The sequence below is a fragment of the Ursus americanus genome, chromosome 24, assembly GCF_024610735.1.
Source record: "Ursus americanus isolate L20-20 chromosome 24, mUrsAme1.1.p, whole genome shotgun sequence".
In the NCBI taxonomy this organism is placed as follows: domain Eukaryota; kingdom Metazoa; phylum Chordata; class Mammalia; order Carnivora; family Ursidae; genus Ursus; species Ursus americanus.
The window spans coordinates 41,512,198-41,533,539 of record NC_142150.1 but is presented as its reverse complement, the minus strand read 5'-3'; the positions used below and the strand labels follow the sequence as shown (position 1 = coordinate 41,533,539).

At 52.5% G+C, this 21,342-nt stretch overlaps 2 protein-coding genes across 6 annotated transcripts in view; both read right to left on the bottom strand.

Annotated features, from left to right (window-relative positions):
• The window catches only part of DPP3 (dipeptidyl peptidase 3), a 33,002-nt gene extending 25,649 nt beyond the window's left edge, over positions 1-7,353 (bottom strand). The window contains exons 1-2 of one of the 4 annotated variants that reach the window (XM_045775685.2): positions 7,217-7,353; positions 5,893-6,170 (exon numbers count right to left, since the gene is read on the bottom strand). In XM_045775685.2, coding sequence (XP_045631641.2) covers positions 5,893-6,170; positions 7,217-7,268 — 330 coding nt within the window. In that variant the 5' untranslated portion in view covers positions 7,269-7,353. Of the gene's footprint in view, positions 1-5,892; positions 6,171-6,913; positions 7,034-7,216 lie in introns of those variants that run through there. The other 3 variants (XM_045775686.2, XM_045775687.2, XM_045775688.2) reach the window with 3 other exon arrangements.
• A 3,398-nt stretch (positions 7,354-10,751) lies between these two features.
• On the bottom strand, positions 10,752-19,547 carry PELI3 (pellino E3 ubiquitin protein ligase family member 3). 2 transcript variants are annotated; one of them, XM_045775689.2, is made up of 8 exons: positions 19,400-19,547; positions 18,108-18,260; positions 17,504-17,575; positions 15,341-15,470; positions 14,592-14,693; positions 13,586-13,780; positions 13,074-13,262; positions 10,752-11,748 (listed from the first exon to the last, which is right to left on the bottom strand). In XM_045775689.2, exons 2-8 carry the CDS (start codon positions 18,257-18,259, stop codon positions 11,179-11,181), a joined length of 1,410 nt encoding a protein of 469 aa, XP_045631645.1. In that variant the 5' UTR covers position 18,260; positions 19,400-19,547; the 3' UTR covers positions 10,752-11,178. The 2 variants fall into 2 exon arrangements, with proteins under 2 accessions (XP_045631645.1, XP_087711179.1); XM_087855053.1 differs by lacking the exon at positions 17,504-17,575.
• Between the last annotated feature and the right edge of the window lie 1,795 nt (positions 19,548-21,342).

The following is a 21,342-nucleotide window of genomic DNA, read 5'->3' as shown; positions in this document are numbered from 1 at the left end:
TGTGTCCCCCATCCTAATTCATACATTAAACTCTAACTCCCAAAGTGATGGTATTAGAAGGTGGGGCCCTTGGGAGGTGGTTAGGTCGGGAGGGCAAGAACCCTCATCATTGGGATTAGTGCCTTATAAGAGACACCAGAGAGCTAGTTCATTCATTTCACTATGACAGGACACAGTGAGAAGTCAGCAGTGTGCAAACTGAAAGAGGGCTTTCACCAGAACTTGACCGTGCTGGCATCCTCAACTTGGACTTTCAGCCTCTGGACTATGAAAAATAAACTTCTGTTTATAAGCTACTCAGTGGTATTTTGTTACGGCGGCCTAAACAGACTGATATCTGTTTTGCTGATCTTTTCAAAGAACCAGCTTTTGGTTTCATTAATTTTCCCCACTGACTTCCTGTTTTCAATTTTATTGATTTCTGCTCTAATTCTTTTTATTTCTTTTCTCCTGCTTACTTTGGATTTAATTTGCTCCTCTTTTTTTTTTCCTAAGGTGGAAATAGATCTTTCTTCCTTTCTAATATATGCTTCAATGCTATAAATTTTCTTCTAAGCACTGCTTTTGCTACATCCCCCAAATTTTGATAAGTTGTTTTCATTTTAGTTCTCTCTCTCTATATATATATATATCTTAAAGATTTATTTGAGAGAGATCACGCGTGCATGGTGGGGGGTAGGCAGAGTGAGAGGGAAAGAGAGTCTTAAGCAGATTCTGTGCTGAGCCCAGAGCCCGACATGGGGCTCAATCTTACAACCCTGAGATCACAACGTAAGCCAAAACCAAGAGTTGGATGCTTAACTGACTGTGCCACCCATGTGCTCCCCCCGAAAACAAAATTTTTTAAGTAGGCTCCATGCCCAGTGTGGAGCCCAAGGCAGGTCTTGAACTCATAACCCTAAAATCAAGACCTGAGTTGAGATCAAGAGTCAGCTGCTTGGGGGTGCCTGGGTGCCTCAGTTGGTGAAGCGTCTGCCTTCAGCTCGGGTCATGATCCCAGGGTCCTGGGATCAAGCCCTGCATCAGGCTCCCTGCTTGACAGGGAGCCTGCTTCTCCCTCTCCCTCTGCCTCTCCCCCTGCTTGTGCTCACTCTCTCTCTCTCTCTCTCTGTGTCAAATAAATAAATAAATAAATAAAATCTTAAAAAAAAAAAAAAAAAACCAAAGAGTTGGCTGCTTAACTGATTGAGCCACCCAGGCACCCCTTAGTTAAAAATATTTTTTAAATTTCTCTTGAGATTTCTTCTTTGACCTGTGTGTTATTTAGAAATGTGTTATTTAGGGGCACCTGGGTGGCACAGCGGTTAAGCGTCTGCGTTCGGCTCAGGGCGTGATCCCAGCGTTATGGGATCGAGCCCCACATCAGGCACCTCCACTGGGAGCCTGCTTCTTCCTCTCCCACTCCCCCTGCTGTGTTCCCTCTCTCGCTGGCTGTCTCTCTCTGTCAAATAAATAAGTAAAATCTTTAAAAAAAAAAAAAGAAAGAAAGAAAGAAAAGAAATGTGTTGTTTAATCTCCAAATATTTGGGGATTTTCCAGCTATCTTTCTGTTGTTGATATCTAATTTAATTCCATTTTTATCTGAGAGCAACATTGTAGTACTTCCATTCTTTTAAATTTGTTAAAATGTGTTTCATAGACCTGAATGTGGTCTATCTTAGGGGATCAGCCACATCAACTCGAAAACACATATTCTGCTGTTGTTGGATGAAGCAGACTACAGATGTCTAGATATCCAGCTGACTGACGGTGTTGTTGAGTTCAACTACGTCCTTACTGATTTTCCGCCAGATCTGCTAGATCTGTCTGATAGAAGCGTGTTAAAGTCTCCAACTATAGTAGTGGATTCACATGTTTCTCCTTGTGGTTGTTACCAGTTTTTGTCCTGAATACCTTGATTCTCTGTTAGACACATACACATTAAAGACTGGTGTCTTCTTGGAGAACTGACCCTTTTATTACTATGTAATGCTCTCTTTATCCCTGATAACTCTTCAGGCTCTGAAGTTTGCAAAATTAATATAGCTACTCCCATTTTTTTTATTAGTGTTGGTATGGTATACCTTTCTCTATTTATGCTTAATTTATATGTATCTTTATATTTAAGGGGCTTCTTGTAGACAACATATATTTCAGTCTTGTTTTTTGATCCATTCTGACAATGTCTGTCTTTTAACTGGTACATTTAGACCACTGACAGTCACAGTAATTACTGATACGGTTGGATTAGTAATGGACACTAGATGGTTGGATATGGACAACCATATTTGTTGTCCTTGTTCTTTGTTCCTATTTTTGTCTTCCATTCTTTTTCTGTGTTTTGTAGTTTTAACTGAACCTTTTACATGAGTCAATTTCCTCTCCTTTCTTACCTTATCAGTTATAATTTTTTACTTTTTAGTGGTTGCTCTAGATTTTGCAATATTCCTTTATAACTAATACAAGTTCATTCGTTCGTTCTTTTTCCCTTTCTTTCTTTCTTTCTTTCTTTCTTTCTTTCTTTCTTTCTTTCTTAAGAAAGAGAGAGAGAGCACAAGCAGGGGGAGAGGGAGAGGGAGAAGCGAGCTCCCTGCTTGCGGGGCTTGATACCAGGACCCTGGAATCATGACCTGAGCCAAAGGCACACGTTTAACCAACTGAGCCACCCAGGCGTCCCCCAAGGCCACTTTCATATAACACTATACCACCTCATGGATAGTGATACCTTATAATAACAAAGTACCTTATAATAACCTTATAATAACAAAGTAATTCTAATTCTTATCTCCTCTCCCTTGCATCATTGCTGTCATTTATTTCACCTGTATATAAGCACACATAAGGTTTATATATATATATACGTAAATTATATATAATGGAAACGTAAGCATGTGTAATCGAATACATTGTTGCTATTATTTTGAACAAATGGCTATCTCTCGGATTAAAAATTTTTTTAAATGCAAAGTTTTATTTTACCTTCACTCATTCCTTCTCCAATGCCCTCCCTTTCTTATGTAGATTTTTGAGTTTCAGACCTATATCATTTTTCTTCCACCTGAAAAACTTCTAACATTTCTTGCAAAGAAATACTGGCAATACATGACCTCAATTTTCGTTTGTCTGACAAAGTCTGTTTTTCCTTTACTTTTGTAGGATAATTTCACAAGGTACAGAACCCTAGGCTGCTGGCTTTTTCAATCAACACTTCGAATACTTCAATCCACTCTCTTCTTCCTTGTGTGGTTTCCAGGAGTTGGACGCAATTCGAATCTTTGCTCCTCTAAAGGTAAGATTCATTTTTCTTCCAGCTTCTTCTAGGACTTTTTCTTTGATGTTCTGTAGTTTGAAATATGCCGAAGTGTAGTTTTCTTGGCATTTAATATTCCATGTAGTGTTGTCCAAGCTTCATGGATCTGTGGTTTAGTATCTGACATTAATTTGGGGAAATTCTCGGTCATTATTATTTCGGATATTTCTTCGTTTTCTCTTTCTTCCTCTTCTGGTATTCCCATTACATACCCCTTATACCTCCTGTAGCTGCCCTACAGTTCTTACATACTCTGTCCTGTACTGTTCAGTCTTTTCCCTCTTTGCTTCTCAGTTTTGAAGCTTTCTATTGAGATATCCTCAAGCTCAGTGAGTCGTTCCTCAGCTGCATCAACTCTACTCATACGCCCAGCATAGGCATTCTTCATTTCTGTGTTTTTTGACTTCTAGCAGTTTTGGTTCTTTCTTAGAATCTCCATCTCTCTGCCCATCTCTTCTTGCATGTTGTCTGCTTTACCCATTAGAACCCTTAGCATATTAGCCATAGTTGTTTTAACTCCTGGTCTGATAAGTCCAACATCCCCGCCATATCTGAATCTGCTTCTGATGCTTTGTCTGTCTCTTCAAACTGTGGGTTTTGTTGTTGTTGTTTTGTTTTGTTTTGTTTTGCATTTAGTATGTTTTGTCATTCTTTCTTGATAGCCAGACATGATGAACAGGATAAAAGGAACTGCTGTAAATAGGCCTTTAGTAATGTGATGTAAGTTGTAGGAGCAGAAGCATTCTCCAGTCCTGTGATTAGGTCTCAGCAGTCTTTCAGTGAGCCTTTACCTCTGGACTGTGAACCTCACATGTGCTTCTCAGTCCCATGTCCCTGCCCACCCCCCCTTAGGTGGGACAGGATGACGAGAACTGCCTTGAATAGGATATTTTCCTCCACGCAGGTAAGTTAGGCTCTTACAAACCCTGGCAGGCTAGGTTCTGGTGATACAGTTTCTCCTGAGAGCAAACCGTGAAGAACAGAATGTTCTGGCATTTTTGAAAAATGGTTCCTTTTCCCCTACCCCTGCCAGAAGCACAAGGGGCTTTTTCTCTGAAATTCATTGTGAGGTCCAAGATCCTGGAGGTAAAATTCCCCAAATTCCAAAAGTGTGGAGGCCCTTCCTCTGACTGGGTCCTCCCGGAGTTTTTAACTCTCGGGGCCGTCCACACTGAACCTCCAGTGATTTGTCTATCACAGTTCAGGTTTTCCCATCCAGCACTGGTTTTGGCGAAGGCTTCTGCTCATGAATTCTCGCGCTGGTGAGCTGGATCCTCTGTGATCCCACCTGTCTGTCTCTCCAATTTGGGGCAGCAGTTAGCCCTGTCCCCTCACTTCTCTTAAGGACATAAGAAAAGTTATTGATTTTTCCAGTCTGTTCCCCCTTTTACTTGCTAGGATAGACTGGTGAGTTATAAGCTCCTGACATCCTGGACCAGAAACTGGAAGTCATGACTTTCATTTTCACTCAAGCCAGTTTGAGGTGGGTTTCTGCTATTTGCAAGCAAAAGTATCCCACAGAGAACAGTAACACTTAGGTTGCACTTTCCCAGCCATTAACTCTTTTAATGAGTAAGTCAAGGTCTAGAGAGGGATATGATTACTAAAATTTAAAGAAAGGTAGAAGAAACAGCCTGGGCCTCAGCTCAGAGATTAAGCAATCCAATCCTTTTATTTTACATGTAGAAACACAGGCCATTTTCTCATACAGTCTCGGTGAAACTTTTGCAAAAGATGATTTAACAACATCAATCACTTGTAAACGTACAGAGCCTTTGACCCAGCAATGCTACTTCTAGAAATAGATCCTACTCACACGGGTGTACAAGTATGCCCATTGTGGCACTATTTCTAAGAAGAATCAGGAATAATCCAAATGTCCAACAATAAGGAAAAGATTAAATTGATTAAGCTGTACACTGCAGTGGGGTGCTTCACAGTCAACAAAAAGGATGAGGTGGATTTATATGTACCCCATGGAAGTTCCCCAAGACATAGCGTTCAACTAAAAAAAAAAAGCCCAGACTCCTAAGAACATGGAGAGCATGATCTCATTTATGTAAAAGACAAAATGAGGAACTGGTGCATGTGTCCACGTACACGTGTAGGAATGCAATACACAGACAGAGGAATTAAAAGGCTGTACACCCCATCATCCAATCGGTGATCACCGTGTTTTGTTTTGTGTCTTTCTGCATTGCAACAATGCATTACGAATGCATTTAAGTATTACCTGGCCGACAGACCCACAAACAGACAGGCAGGGACACAAAAACATGGCAAAGGAAGATCTGGTCCAGAACTCAGACCTCCTGATTCCTACCCTGGACTCACTCCTCTACCATCTCTGAGTGTCCACAGCTGTTTTCTTTACTCTGATAAATAGTGGCCCCTATTTATCTTAGAGTCAGGTCATTGCAACCCTAGGAGGTACAGACTACCCTCATGCACATTTTATAGATGAGAAGACTGAGGCTCCAGGAGAGGTTCCTGTATTTGTAGCCCATGGTCTAATCCACAGAGAAAGACCTTTGTACCCCTGCTTGTGGTCCCTCATACCCAGAAGCCACTCAGGAAATGCCAGATGGCCTAAAAGAACTGACCTGATACTCCTCCTCGGTAAGGCCCTCAGCCAGGGCATGCTGGCGCAGCTCGTCGGGGTCCTGGGCACGGAAGAGGCGGCTGAGCAGGGCATAGATGTAGGGGGCCTCAGGGGAGGTCTGCAACAGCACAGCCAGGCCTCCGTACCAGGCGGCTCGTGACAGATGGTGGGCATAGAGACGCTCTGTGGGCGACAGCAGGCGGAAGGCCTCGCGGCAGTCCAGGCTAAACACACCGATGTCATTGGGCAGGATGTACTGGGCGTCCGCCATGGGCCCTGCTGAGAACCATCACCATCATCACAGCCATCATTTACCACACACCAACTACACACCTAGCTAAGCACTCTCATTTAATCCTCCCCCAAACCCATTCACGGATAGGCTAACTGAGGCTCAGGGGTTAGGTGACTCATGCGAAGATATTACAAAATATATGGTGGGTCATATTTGGCCTGGGGCCCCTCAACCTCAAAGGCTGAATTCAACCACCTAGTATTACAGATGGGAAAACTGAGGCCCAGAGAGGCTAGGAGATTTGCCTACTAACACAAGGGAGAAGTCAGAAGCAGAGACCTGCATCTCTAGACTCCCAGCCCAGGCCCCTCAGGCTCCCCCCTCCTCCTTCTCTGACTTCCTAGCCTCCTCTTCAGAATTCTCCTGTAAATTTTTCAATTCCACCCACTACTGTGTTCACAAGGACAGAGTTCGGGGCTACCAGCTGGAAGACCCAGGTTCCAAACCTGGTTCAGCCCTAGGCTCCTAAAACCAAGTCAGTTGCTTCACTTTTCTGTGCCTCAGTTTCCACCTCTGTTTAATGGGGGTGAGAATAAGGAAAACCTCATCAGGAGGGTGTGCAATCTGTCTCGCTCTCATCCTGCTAAATGCCTTTTCTTTGGCCCTCCATCCTCCTACCCTCTCCCTGTGCTTGGCCAGGGGAGCCACAGAGCCACATTAGTTCGGAGCTGGAAGAAAACTCATTTTCCAGACAGAGACTGAGGCTTAAAGAGGCCACGCAACCTACCGAAGTCTCACAGTCCCGCTGGGACCCGGGATCTCCCAACCCAGGGCATTCTCCACACCGCCCTCCCTAAAAGGGAATGAGTGTCCAGCCTCCCCCACCACTCCGGATGCTCCGCCCCAACACCACAACCCTCGGGGTTAACTCTTTGCTGCCCGGAGGGTTCCTTGGCCTCGGGGTCGCGATGAATGTGGAAGGGGTACTGGATGGAAGACAGAAAGAGAATAATCTTGCGTTCGGTCCAGACTCGCCCTGTCCCCCGAGGATGACGCATTGTGACCCCGAAACCCGGGCGCCGGTCCTCACCTGCTGCAGCCGCTCTCATCGCAAACTCACTTCCTGCTTCCGGCTCCCCCATTCATTGGGGCTCCGCGAACTCCGCCCCCCGCCGCCAATTGTCGGGCTTCGGGGCCCGGATGGGCGTCGGCTCCAGCCAATAGGCGCACGCCGGCGCGCTCCACCGGCCCTCCGCTCCCGGCTGCTGGGCCCTACTAGGTCGCGCGCGGGATGGCCCTGCGGCCTTGGCCTTTGTCCGCGAGGGTGCTGGCGCGGCGGCCGGGAACCTGAGTGGCAGGCCTGGCCGCGGCCTAGTCCCGGCAGACCGGGCTGACAAGGTCCCTGCGAGTCCGGGCGGGGCGGCATGGGTGTCATGTACGGAGCAGCAGGGACTTCCCACAGAGCCCCAACGCTGCTCTCCTTTGGGTCCCCGGACTTCAGTTTTGCAGGTGGGAACCTGCCTTTTGGAAGTAATGTGACTCCCTCTCCCTCACTGGATTCCAGGGTCAGGGGGTGGAGACTCTTAGGAGACTGCCAGCCTACAAGGTCAGCTGCCCGGCCTGAGCTGGGGCGATCACACCCGTGTGGGGACAAGTACTGCACTGCACCGCCACCGATTCGCCAGGGCCTGCAAGGCAGCCGCTAAACATCTGAGCCTCAGTTTCCTCAGCACAAAGGGATGAGGGGCCTGGCAGTTTGTTGGTGCTTGCCCGATGCCTGATAAAAAGGAGAGCTGCTTGTGACCCCAAAAGGCTGCCCAGGACAGAGCTGGGCCTGAGGTCCACCTTTGCACATCTGGTTGGACTCACAAGAGGACGACCTGGGTCGAGCATGGCATGTCCAAGTGCTGGCGCTGGATGTGGGCTCAGTGGGGAGCATTGTGAGGGGAGGAGCCAGACATCTAAGGTTGAATCAGGCCCCCCTGTCTACCGGCTGTTTGGCCTTGGGTGGGACACTTTACCTCTCTGTCTTGGCCTCCTCAGCCAGAAAACCGGGGCTAACAATCATCTCCACTCCGAAGGACGCTGTAGTCCTGAGTGAAGTGATGACTGGGCAGTCTGTTCCCTAGCGTTGTGCCCAGAGGGGCTGGAGAAAGGGAATACCTGAAATCCACACACTCTCTTTGCCCTACTTTTGCCACACCTGTGTCTGGGCTCACAGCAGCATCTGCCCACCATTGGTGCCAGTTTCTCATTTGTGAAAGTGCCCACAGCCCTGCCTGACGCAACAGGGCTACTCTTGGCTCCAATGATGATTATCATCACAGCGAGCTCAATTAATTGTCTATGGCCCTAGGAAATTCACCCCTCTTCTTCCCCGTGCCTCAGTGTTTATTGTCTTTAAAGTGGGTATACTCTGCTGACTTGGGTGAATTTGAGATGGGCACCAGTAAAGGAGGTAGCACTCTCTAGCCATCAGTGGGCAGCGCAGGCTAGCAAAAGATCCCAGTACTCCTGGGACCCTCAACCAAGCTGCAGTTTTACGTTGTTAATACATGAGGTCTTGTGCTAGCAGCTTGACATGGAGGATATTTCATCTCGCAAAAACCCTGACAGGATATCATCATTTTACCCATTGTAGGAAATGGGGAAACTGAGGCTAATAGGTGCATTGACTTCCCTAAGGCCACCCAGGCTATCCGCAAGTGTCCCTGAACTGAGGTCTAGCCTTCCTGAGACCTTCCACCACACTGTCCCCTCCACTTGCCCCAGCGTACACACGCACATGATCATATGGAGAAGTCCACTCACTGGGGTCATGACCATCCCTAGCCTTGGTTCTTCACCATGGAAATGCAGGAAGGGTAGGTGAGGAAGTAACATTAAATACCTCCTGTATTATAGGTGCTGTCCATACATTCACAGCCATCTGGTGATATAGGAATTGCTATTCCATTAAACAGGTGAGGAGACTGAGGCTCCAAGAGCTGGAAAGGGGCAGAGTGGGCCAAGACCAGGGCTGTCTTATCCTCCACCACTACTTCCAAGTTCTCACTGGGTTGGGACCATGCTCTTAGCTTGTCTCTCCTCCCTCCTTTCCTTGCTGGAAACAGGATCGGAACATCCCCTGCCTGGTTCCCAACAGGGTCAGAAGAGAGAACTGGATTCCCAGTGGTATGTGTGTATGTGCGTAGGGGTTGCAGTATTCCCACATCTGCCCGAGCATCCCCATCTGGGCTCCCCCACTGTGCCATGTGATGCTCTGGGAGGAAGAATCTCATCACATCCCCTTTTCACCACCTGCAGGAACCCTCTGTCCTCTTGAGAGACTTGGGTCTAGTCTCTGTGGTCCCCACCAGCTGTGTGACCTGCAGCAGCACTCCCCTTGGAATCTATACTCCCTAAGACTCTGAGGGCTGTCTTTAACTGGGGCTGATGCCCAGGTCAGGCCTATGCTTAAAGCCTCTTTTTCAGATTTTTCTCTCTCCAGAACCTCCATCTACCGGTCTCCCTAGCTTGCTCCCCCCCGGAATGGTCTGAAAGCAACCCCAGCAGCACACTGAGCCTGCCTTGGCTGTCAGGGAGAGGTGCCACTTAGTCAAGATGAGTAAGTGTCCAGTTCAGACTTGGTCTCCATGGCAACTGAGGGCCACCAGGCCCCAGCCCAATGCCCTCCCCCCTCATTTCTCTTTTCTGCCTCTCCAGACCTGGCTCCTTGGTCGTCAAGCATTTTCCCTGCCATACGTTTGCACATGCTGTTCCCGTGACCTGAGCTGCCCTCCCCACTCCATCGACCCCCCAACCAAGGAAAGCAGCACAGTGTGATGGAGGAGGCCAGGCAGGCAGTTCTGGATTTGAATCCTGTCTTGGCCACTTTCTAGCTGTGTGACTTGGCGCATGTGCCTTAATCTCCCTGTAAACAGAAATGGTAATCCCCCCCCTTGCCGGTTACTGTGAGGATTAAATAGCAAAACCTCCTGGTTAGTGCTCCATTAACATAGTTATTAGCAACAGCAGCACAGCACAGGGCATGGTGGGCACTTGGTAATAGTAGCCCTTCTGTCACAGCCAGTACTCTGGGACCGCGAGTCCCCTCTCCTCCCTCTGCTCCTGACTGTCCATAAATGAGGTTCCAAAGCCTCCATCCAGCATCTTCCCCATCAGGGCAGCCCCAACCCCTTGCTCCAGCCCTCTTTCTGCCCCCCTGCGGCCTCTGCTCCAGTCGCTCAATCCCTCATTCAGGTCCCTGCTTCCTTATACCTGAGCCTGTGCTCGGCCTCCCCCCTGCCCAGAGTGCCCTCCCTTTCCCGTGGGGAGGTCCCACTCAAGCCTCTCTCACTCTCCCGCCTGCTTGGGAGACCTGCTCCACAGCCCTTGACGAGTCTCTGATCCTGTATGCAGGAAACTGTGTTGGCATTCGGTAATTTGGTCTGTCATCCACTAGACTGTGAACTCCACCAGGCAGGGAACCAAGTCTGATCGTCTCTGTGTCCCCAGAGCCCACTTGGCAAGGAGTCCAGCCCATAGTGGGTATCAGCAGATGCTGGCCCCAGCCTGCTGCCCACCCGTCACTCATGCAGGGGCTGGCCGCACTGCACGCATGCTGGACACGTGGGATTTGTGAGGGCAGCTGAGCAGCAAGGTTTATAGAGGAACCCAGGGCAGCAGCAGGGTGGATATCTGGAGCTGGGTTGGCAGGCTCAGGGCACAGCCAGCCTAAGCTGGGGGTCAGGGACCCACGGCCCCTTCACTCCCCCAGGGACACAGTGTAGGCGGCATGATGTGGGACACCCCGGGAAGGGCCAGGGCATAGGGGTGGGCTTCCCTCCATCAGCCCAGGACAGAGCTGGTGCTGAGGGCCCCGTCATTCTGACTGGGGTAGGGGTTTCAGGGACCAGAGTTAAGAGGGGAGGAGCACAGCCCATCCAACACGTCCATCTGGTGTGGCTATGTGCCAGCGGGTGGAGTCCCACATGCAGAGCTCCCTCTGGGCTGCAGGAGGTGGGGGACCTAGGTGGGCAGGTGGGCGTGGCAGCTGGGGCCTGGGAGAGCCTAGTCCAGTGGCCCCTGGAAAATGAGGCGGACACAGCCATGCTCACCAGTGAGCCAGGCCCCACAAAAGGGGCAGGCAGCGTGGAAAGCGTGGGTGCCATGGGGCAGTGGTGTCTGGGCCCAGTAGCGGGCAGTCTTCTCAGAACAGACGTGGCCACAGGGTGCAAAGGCATGGCTGGGTGGCCCAGGGTCCAGACAGAGGCCGGCCTCCTGGCCAAGCCACAGGGGGACATAGGGCCCCACGAGGCGACAGAGAGGACACTCGCGCTCCTGGGGGCCCCGCTCTCTCCTGCAGCCCCAGCCGTGGTAGCCGTGGACGTGGCCACACCGGACGTAGACCCAGGGCTGCTGCTTGTCGGGTGCTGTGCGGCCACGGGCCGGACTGGGGAAGGCCAGGGTGCTGAGCCCCACAGGGCACTGGGGCCGTGCCGCGTTCGCCTCCTGCCGCTGGGCCTCCAGCTGCTTCAGCGTGGGTGCCCTCAGCAGCCCCGCCGGCGTGCGCCACAGCAGTGTGGCCCCACACAGGTCAATGAGGGAGCCGTCCTGCAGCACATTGGACTCATTTTCCACCTGCCAGAGACAGCAGAAGGGCCTTACTGCTCAAGAGGGCACCAAACCCCTGACCGCTCAGCAGCCATCACCCCAGCCAAGACACCGGTCCATCCCACCAAACCTCCCTGGAGAAAACATCCTGGACCAGTGGGGCCAGCTAGGGCAGAGAAGAGGGGGAGGGCTGGGGCAGAGGAGGGGCGAGGATGGAGGCAGAGGAGCCGGGAGGGCTGACAAGTCACGTGGGAGGGCAAGTCAGTGCTCCCAGGCATGCACTGTCCCTCACAGTGGGACGTTGGCCTTGGTCACTTCATCTGTCAGATCAGGAGATCTGGACCAAAATGAGGTTTTCCCCAGGCTCTCCCTTAAGAGCACAGTGGGAAACTCTTCTATCTGAAACACAGGGACTCAGCCCAAGGCAGCTGTCCTAATGGCTGTGGTTAAAAGCAAGGACTCTAGAGCTAGCCTGCCTGGGTGTGAATTCTGGCTTCACTCTTTACTAACTCTGTATCCCTGGTCGAGTAACTCAACCTCTCTGTGTCTTAATTTCCTTATCCTCAGGATGGGTGCTACTTCCCATACTCCCCGTTATCTCAGCGGTTCTCATGAATCAATCATTGTAAACGCTTGGAACAGAACCGGAACACAGTAGGTACTCCACAATGCCAGTGAAATTCACACGCATAGTTTTTAAAAATAACGTTTCCCCAAATCTCCCGGTAGAACTGATGCCCTGGAAAGAGAAGCTGTGCTCTTCCCTGAGCTTTCGCCTCCGCTGGCACGATGTGCTCATACGCGGGAAGAGCTCTGCGTGGCCCATTTGAGGAGCCTGGCCACATGAGCTTGGGCGGGCCCCCACCTCTCTGTAGGACTCTCTCCCAGCTCCAAACCTTGGTTCTCCGATCTGTGCCACGTGGAGCCTTCACTGTCACCTCTGTCAGAACTCCTCCAAAGGCCCTTTCCCGCTAGGCGAGGATAATAAAGCTAAATCCGTCTGAACGTGAGAGACACGTTACAGACTGCCAACACTTTAGGCTATAAACTGCTCACACATGGGCCAAGTGTCATCCTCGTAAGAGGCTGTGATTTTTTTCAGCTGCCGGCATCCCTAAAGCCACTTGGTACTGTAGTGTTTATGTCTGCTCTACCACACGCCACCCCACGGACCTCCGGCAGTATGTGGGCGACGTTTTGGGGGCTATGGTCTGGCCCTCTCTGTGGGGCAAGTGGTGCATGGCCCCTAGATGGAGCCTTTTGGGGCTCCCTTGTGTAGGAAGGGCCGGAGATCAGGGGGAAGGGCCCGGGAAGGATGAGGGGTGCGGGTGGGCATGGAGCAGGCCACCTACCAGCTTCCCTCGCTGCTGTGCAGAGCGGCTGTCCCTCAAAGTGTACACGTTCCCACAGACCGATATCTCCCTCCAGACACCAGGGGCCGAGTCCTCAGAGAAGCCGCCTGCTGGGTGCATCACCAGGACCCCATTGGTGGTTAAGCCGTCCATCAGGCCGTCGGGGGTCCTCCACTTGGCCGCCCGCTCCTGGGACCACATGTGGGATCAGATCATATCCCTGAGTGGCCCCCGGCAGGCTGTGAGCCAGGGATGCTGCCCCTCTACCCTCACGGTCAGAGGTGGCTCAGAAAGGACTGGAATGGACGCTGCATGGCCGTGGGCATCATCTGAACTCTCGGAGCCTCACCGTGCTCATCTTTTAAGTGGCATCACTAATGCCAGCGTAGGTCATGGTTAGGATGACTGCCAGCTGGTCTATCACCCCAGGGCGCTGCCCATCCCTACCCTACCCCTCTGCTCACTCTCAGATGAAGTGCCAGTCCCAGCCTGGGGGGGGGGCGCTCACTCACTCCAAGGAAGATGTTGCTGGAGGCATCGAAGCCCGCGGCATAGATGCGGGCCGTATAGGGTGGCCGGCGGTCACAGAGGATGCGGCAAGCATAGCGGGAGATGGTGCTCTGTGCTGAGGGGCCCTCGGCAGCCCCTCCTCCGGGGGATGTGTCTGTTACCACAAAGTCGATCATGTTCTCCGTGGAGCGGCCGATCTGTGAGGAAGGGAAGGGCAAGCACAGGGATGCTATGTGTGCGAGTGAACCCCACAGGCGTCCCCCCTCCCCAGGGTTCCCAGCAGCTGCTCTGCATGCAGGGTCACCCAACAATGAGGAGGGGGCAGTACCATCTCAACTCCCCAGGCCCTCTGGGTTCTCAGCTGGCCTCTCCAAATCCAAGCACCGGGGTCTGGGGCTTCTCTGTCTCCCCCACTCAATAAAAATGAGTTGGTTTTTTTGATAGACCAGTGAAAAGGTGACACCCAGTCTGGGAGTGCCCAAACGTTAGCAGCAAATAGCGAATTTTTTGTATGTACTAGATGCCATGCCAAGCGCTTCATGTGAAATATCTCAGCTAATCTGCCTGGTAATTCCATGGATTGGGTACGTTATGGGCCCCACTGTACAGATGAGGAAACTGAGGCCCAGAGTGAGTATGTTAAGTGACTCTTGCCCAAAATCACCCAGCTGGTAGGTGATAGAGCTGGGATCTGTCCCAGGCAGTATGACTCTCACACCACACTCTAAACCCCTAAGCTGCACGGCCCCATGGCCTGGGTGTCTGGTCTTGGGTTTTACATTTTGATGTAGCCACTGATTTGCTGTGTGACTCCAGAAAGTCAATAGCCCTCCTTGGACATCCTGCTTCTTCATCCTGCACTTCAATCGGAGTGTAGTCGATTGCACTGAGTGCCCCCAGAGCAACTTCACCATGGCCTTCCAGGTTCACCCTGGAACGCCTGCAGGGCTGCACATTGAGGCCTGGTGGCCCAGTGGCCAAGAAGCGTGCAGAGGGGTCTGAGCATACCTGGAACATGTCAGTGTCGCTGTCATGTGTGTACTCGACGATGACCGAGTGGCTCCGGGACAGCGTGTACGAGATGCTGTGCTGGCCACGGTTACTCAGTGCCTGAGGGGGGGAGAAAAGAGAAGTCACTTCCCGCGGCATGTGGCCAAGACAAGTGTGAGCCTCGGAGCCAGAAGCTGGAACCCAAGGCCCACTGGCCAATCCCAACAAAGGGGCAGGTCTACCCTTGCCAAGAAGGCACTATGTGGCTGACACTATATGCAGATTACCTTATTTGACCTGTACAGCAACCCCAAGAAGGAGGCATCGTTATCCTTCCCATTTCACAGTGGAGGGAACCGCAGCTCAGAGAGGAGAAGAAACGGGCCTAAAGTCACATAGCTGGAGACAGGAAAGCCTGTATCTTAACCCAAGTCCTCTGAAGCCAAAGGCTTTTCCTTTGCCATTGCTGTGTGACCACCACGTTCCTTCTCTGAGCCGTGGCTGCCTTGAAATGATGCTGATCATTTCCACTCACTGGCTGGGGTCTGGTCATCAGAGAAAGATTATGCAAACTGTAACACATAGTTCACTATGGGGGATCTCCCCTCGGCACATTTCTCTGGCAGCCCAAGGTAGCGAGTGAAGACACAGTGGGCTCCCCTGCTCTGGCGGGATTGTGGGTGGGTAGGACCCGGAAGGCTGAAGACCTGGGACTTGGGCAGGGAGCGCAGGACCTCTGTCCAGGTCCGCTGGGACAAGCTGCTTGCCTTGGATACGAGCGGTGTGGAGATGTGGTGCATGACGTCAGGCTTCACGCCGTTGGCATGGGGCCGGCGGCTCAGCGCCAGGCGGCTTCTCCGGCGGCCCTTGTCCCCACTTGCCAGACACCCATTGTAGCTGTGGATGTAGTGGGTTAAAAAGAAGGGGTTGCAGGGACAGAGAGAGAGAGAGAAAGTCAGCCTCTGAGAGATTTGGAGGAACTGCTGACTTCTGGGCAGAGGCTACCTTCATAAGCCAGCCCTGCAACCGCCTGAAACTCAGAGACCCTACGCTATCAAATCAGTGTGTTGGGGGAGCAGAGTGAGGGCAGAATATCTTCAAAAGGCCTTTCATTCAATTATCCTTTGTTTCCTGGACACCTGACTGGTCAGCTGCTGGGCGCTGCGGTGCCACAGGGGGCACACCGCAGCTCAGTTCTGTCCCCTCAGTGGCAGGGAAGGGCGTCCTGAGCTTTTCAAGGAAGCTGGGCACCAGCTGCACCACAGGCCCAGAGACAGGAGAAGGGAATTCTCAGAGCAGGTTTCTGAGAGGGGGAACACCTTCGCTAGGCCTTGAAGAATTGGAAAGGATTCACCTTTACAGCAAACTGTCATTTACGACACCACAAGAATGACTAGAAACCAGAAAGAAGAAAAAAAACAGACCCACAATGCCACCACCTCCATATATCCATACATGTCAAATTTCTACCTTCCAGCTCTTATCCGGAGGGAGTGACTGTGGAAGGCAAAGATGGGGTGAGTCACAGCCTTGATCACTGCCATGTACTGGAGTCTCCCATGTTCCTGGTGCTTCACGTTATTAATTACCTAATGGAATCTGTGCAATGTCCTGCCAGGCAAGCATCTTCCTTCCCATTTTACAGATGAGGAAAATTGAGGCTCAGGGAGGTAAAATGACCTGCCTGAGGTCCCAGGCTAGTAAGTGAAAAAGTCAGAGATTTGAACTCGGGTCTGTCTGACTCCAGCCTCTCTTGCAGAAGCCCTTCCAGAGGAAAGGCTCGCCCCAAGCGAAGGGCCTGAGGCTGGCAGGGTTTGGTGAGATCAGGGATTGGTGACTTGGGTGGTGAGCTGAAGTAGAGGCAGATGAAGCTGGTGGAAGGGCCCTGAACACCAAGCTTAGGAGTCTGGACTTTATTCTGCAAGACTAGGGAGCCATGGAAGGTTTTGGAGCAGGGAGTACCAGGATGAAGAGCTGCCAAAGACAGACAAAGACCACTTGACTTAGAGTCTTCTCATGAGCTTGTTAAAATATAGATTCCCTGGCTCCGCCCATGGAGATTCTGATTCTGTAGGTTTGGAACGGGACTGTCAGTGCATCTTTTCAATGTGCTCTTCACGTGGCTCTGTAGCCAGCGTGGGGTGTCACTGCTCTACTGGGAATAAACAGCTGCCAAGAGGGCCTCTACCCTTAGGTCTACACTCTCCCCCATCAGTGGCCTTGCCCTCAGCTGGTAAGTCAGCCCTTTCTTTGGGACACCAAGCAGCTGTTTTTCTCATGCAAGCAGCCCTGAGGGGGGCAAAATCACTTTTGCCCTTGTAAGTTCTTCCCACTTCTGGGGTGTGGGGCAGTTCCGGTCACAGGCTCGGGGCTCAGATGGGCCTGGCTTAAATCCTGGCTCTTCCACTTATCACATGACCTCTGTAAAATGGTGCTAATTAATCAGGACCTACCTCGCAGGTTCGTTGTGAGAACTAAATGAGATAAAGCATTTAAAAATGCTTGGCACAGAGTTCAACATATATATAGCAAGCTCTTGATAAATGTTAACTTATTAGGAAAAAGCACATGGTGTGTACATGTCAGCAAACAGTAGCCATTATTATTTCTAAATAATCACGATGATAGCATAGCTTATCAAATATCTTCTTCTGGGCAGATGGCAGAGAGAGAGGCCAAAAGGAGGTGTGGATGGGGGAGGAAGAAGAAGGATCTGCGCCTGGGGGCAGCGCTAAGTGGGTGGTGCAAGAATCCTGATCAGGCGGAGACCAGGAAGGGATGAGGTCTACCCAGCCGCCAACTCACATCCCTTCACCTCTCCTGGCCTCGGTTTTATCATCTGTAGCGTGAGGGTCAGCTGTGGCTTAGTCAAAGTGCACTAGACCTAGAGTAAGAAAGATCTGGGTCCAAATCCCAGCCCTGCCACTTACCAGCTGTGTGCCCTTGGACCAGTCACTTCCCCTCTCTGAGCCTCGGTTTCCTCACCTCCTTCCTCACAGCATCTTTGTGAAGATTGAAATGAAATAATGTCCATGAAAGGGCTTGGCACAAGCCTGCCTCCCAGAACACTTGATACGTGCCAGGCACTGTTCTATGTGCTTTACAGAAATCACCTCATTCATTCCTCTGACAACCCTCTGAGGTATTATTATCATTCCTATTTGTAAGATGGGAAAATGGAGGCGCAGGGAAGTTAAGCAACTTGGAGAGGCAGGATTTGAACCAAGCATTTCTGCTGGAGAACCAGAGTTCTTCACCCCAGACTACATACGCTAGGTGCTTTATGAAAGGCGGATGGTGCTACTTTTTTTCTGAAAAGTAACTTAGGTGGGCAGTTAGTTTTCTCGGAAATTTACAAAAAATGGGAAGCTAAAATAACAGGAATTGAGGTGGATTTGGTCAACTCTGTCTCTCAGTTGGGAAGGTGAGGAGGGACAAACAGCATAAGGTCATACATGGGGAGAGCTGGGGCCCTTGGTCTGGTTGCCCTGGGGGTGCCTGGTGCCCTGCCCCACCTGGACCAGGGTCGCTCACCCCAGGACGATGAGTTCCCCATACTTGATGGGCTCCTCGCCTGGCTGTGCATCTTCACCAGGAGAAGAGAGGACACAAGAGCCCTGGCTCCCTGGATGCCGGAGGTCTGAGGTTCGGGGAGACCCCACTTCAGGGTTTCCTTCTAGCACCATTCTGGGCAGAGTGGGGAAGCAGAAAAAGAATTTTGCAACCTCCCATCCCAACCCCCCTCAATGCCAGCTCAGGCCTGCTGTAGGGCCACCTAGGCTAAGGCCAGAATGACCTTTCACCACCTCTGTTGCTATGGCAACTGCTCCACCTCTGCCTCCTTTAAACTATCCCGGGGTTGCTGGGATACCAGGGAAGGGAAATGGGTGGGATGGAACCAAGAGGAGAGGGCCCCACGTTCAGAGGGTCAGGATGCTTGGTGGGGCCAGTGGGGTGGACCGACATGGGGTGGCCAGAGACTTCTTTTTGGCCAGGACACCAGTCTGGGATCTGCTTGGAAGACGGACACCTCAGGAGTTAGAGGACCCTTATTCCTCATCTTAGACTCAGTTTCTGGATTTGGCTCTTGGCCCCGGCGCCTGTGAGTAACCCTTCTGTCGGGTTTTTGGAATCTATCCGTCTTAATCATTCAGCCCCTCTGCAGGTCTAGGCCTCTGTCTGTCTGTCTTTTTTCTCAATGACTCTCTGTCCTCCTGGGCTGTCCTTTTCGCCGTCTCTCTTCCCACCCTCCTCCCCATCTCCGTCTGTCTGGCCACTTTCCTCTCCCCATCCATCTGCCTCAGTCTCCCCACCTTGGCCTCACCCAGCGGACAGGCCTCTGGACCCCTCCCGGGTGCGCGCCCCCTCCCTCCCTCAGGTGTCTGTCTGCAGTCCCAGGGCCGCCCAGGTCTCTGGAGGCCTGTGGGGGCGGCGCTCCCCACTCCGGCTGGGGCTGCAGCAGAGCCCGTCTCCGCAGGAAGCCTGTTTGGAAAACATCCCCACGCGGGAGGGACTGCGCCGGGGCAGGCCCGCGCCCCGCGCCCGGGGCAGGCACAATGACGGCCCAGCGCATACGCAGATACACACCCGGCGGCCCCTCGCCACAAACACGCGCGCGCACGCACACAGTCCCGCACACCCCGAGCCCCGCGGGCAGTGCCCGGACGGGCGCCAAGCCCACCCGGGACCCGAGAGCGCGCAAACAGCCCCCCGCACCCGCCCTCGGACCCACTCCTCCTGCCACCCCCAGACACGCAAACACGCCCCCCGCGCCCGCCGGGGCCCGCCCGGCGCAGCCCCCGCCCCCTCCGCCCCGGCGGTCTCACCTGGCCGCGCTCCCGGCCCCGCTCGGCGCCGCTCCCTTCGCGCCTCGCCCCTGCTCGGCCCCGGGGCCGCTGCGGCGGGATGCGCCCGGCCCGCGGCGGCTCCGCGCTGCCTTGTCACGGGGACACCCGGGGCCGGGGGAGGGGGCCAACGCGACCAGCCACACTCCGCCCCCTGTCCCGATGCCCCGCCCCGTTGGGGCCCGCCCCCCGGAGCCCCGCCCCACCCGAGACTCCGCCCCTTGCGGCGAAGCTTAGCTCTAGTCGGGAGAGCTCCGCCCTCTTGGGAAACCACGCCCCTCCCTCACCCCGCCCCAGACTCTGGGAAGCCCCGCCCACCACTCTGTCTCAGGGACTCCCTAGCCAGTCTTCGCTGGTTCGGGGACTCCCCCGTATCCTTGAGACCCATCCACCGGTTCGGGCTCCCCAGACCCCGCCCTCATTACTGGGGACTTCCGGGTTCTCCCAGAGACACGGGCGCCCCCTCCCCCACCACAAGCCGGAGACTTCGCATTGGGCGGGAGGCCCCTTTCCCCACCTTTGGCCGGGGGACTCTTCACCTCCTGTCTGAGACCCCACCTCCCAAATGGGAACCCGCGGAATTAGAGGAGAGAAGCTGGGGCTGGAAGGACAGAAGGAAAATACTGGAGGAATCGGAGGACGGGGGTGTCCGTTAGCAGGGAGGCCGAGGAAAAATGCTGCGATTGACTGGACTCGCAGACCTGTCTTCAGTCTAGCTCGGCCACTTTCTCGCTGGGTGATCTCTGGCCGGCTCTGTGCCCCGGGGTGTCAGGGAACACCTCCCACATTCCCTCTAGCACCCACTCACTACCCGAGAAGCACAAAGGGGAGATGGAGACCTTTGGGAGCCCGCAGCTCCGCAGCTCCTTCCGGGCCTGGGCTTGCAAGAGATCTATCAGTCTATGCCAGGTGCCATGCTCTGTGGTTTGGGCAAAATAAGGCCTTTGATTTCTAGGAGGCAGGCACGATAATCCCCCATTTTACAGATGAGAAAACAGAGTTGTACAAACCTAACTTGGACACGGCTTTCTTGCTAGAAAGGGACCAAGAGTAGATCTCAGCTGTGTGACTCCAAAATCTGGACTCCTAACTTCTATACCTTGTTGTTACGATGAGGAATGGCAGGATGGGGCTCAGAGATGCAGAGCAGGAGAGACCCAGAAATGCATCAGATAAGATCCCTACAGCACATTATTTCTTAGTATACTTGGAACCATAACCAAGGACTGGGGGAAACCCAGAGGGTAGATCCTTAAACTGAGTCTTTGGAGTATTTATTGAGGAAATCAAGGAAGGCTGTCCAGAGGTGTCCTTTGGCCACAGTCATGAAGGAGAAGCAAAAGTTTGTCCATACATTCCTGAGAGAGAGCATCCTTCCTCCACTCCCCCCCCATCTTGTTGCTTGTGATGCTCCCTGTCTCCTGGACCCCCCCTGGGCCCCACCACATCCACACACCCCACTAACTCCCCCACCTAAAAATAGTAAATGATACCAACTGCTTTGCCAACTGTTTGAGGGCCCCAGCAGCCAGATGAAACAAGAAGGCAGCTAGCAGCACATCCTTTAGGGACAAAGGCACTCATTAATCAAAGAGAGGCTCCCTGAGAGGCCACCACTGAGGGAGCTGGACTGCTGGGCTGTCAGCAGCAGATCATACAAATCCTGCACCACAGGAGAGCTCCCATCCTTGAATGCCTGCTGCTCCCCACCTCCATGCCAGGTACACACAGCCATGGGACACGAGGACAGTGGGACAGTCTCCCTCCCCTTTGCATTCCCAGCTTCCAGCACATTGCCTACCAGAGCAGGCCCTCAATAAACACATGCTCAATAACTATTAGAATTTCCAGTTTACAGATTAGGAAACTGAGGCTCGGAGGATGGGGGAAGAGATACTTGCCCCAGGTCACACAGCCATGCAAGC

Excerpts from the sequence above, each read along its gene's own strand:
- PELI3 (XM_045775689.2), bottom strand. The coding sequence starts at position 18,259 with ATGGTGCTAGAAGGAAACCCTGAAGTGGGGTCTCCCCGAACCTCAGAC. Across the intron at positions 13,781-14,591 it reads GCGACACTGACATGTTCCAG|ATCGGCCGCTCCACGGAGAA; the intron begins GTATGCTCAGAC and ends CCTTCCTCACAG. Across the intron at positions 11,749-13,073 it reads CACAGCAGCGAGGGAAGCTG|GTGGAAAATGAGTCCAATGT; the intron begins GTAGGTGGCCTG and ends TGTCTCTGGCAG.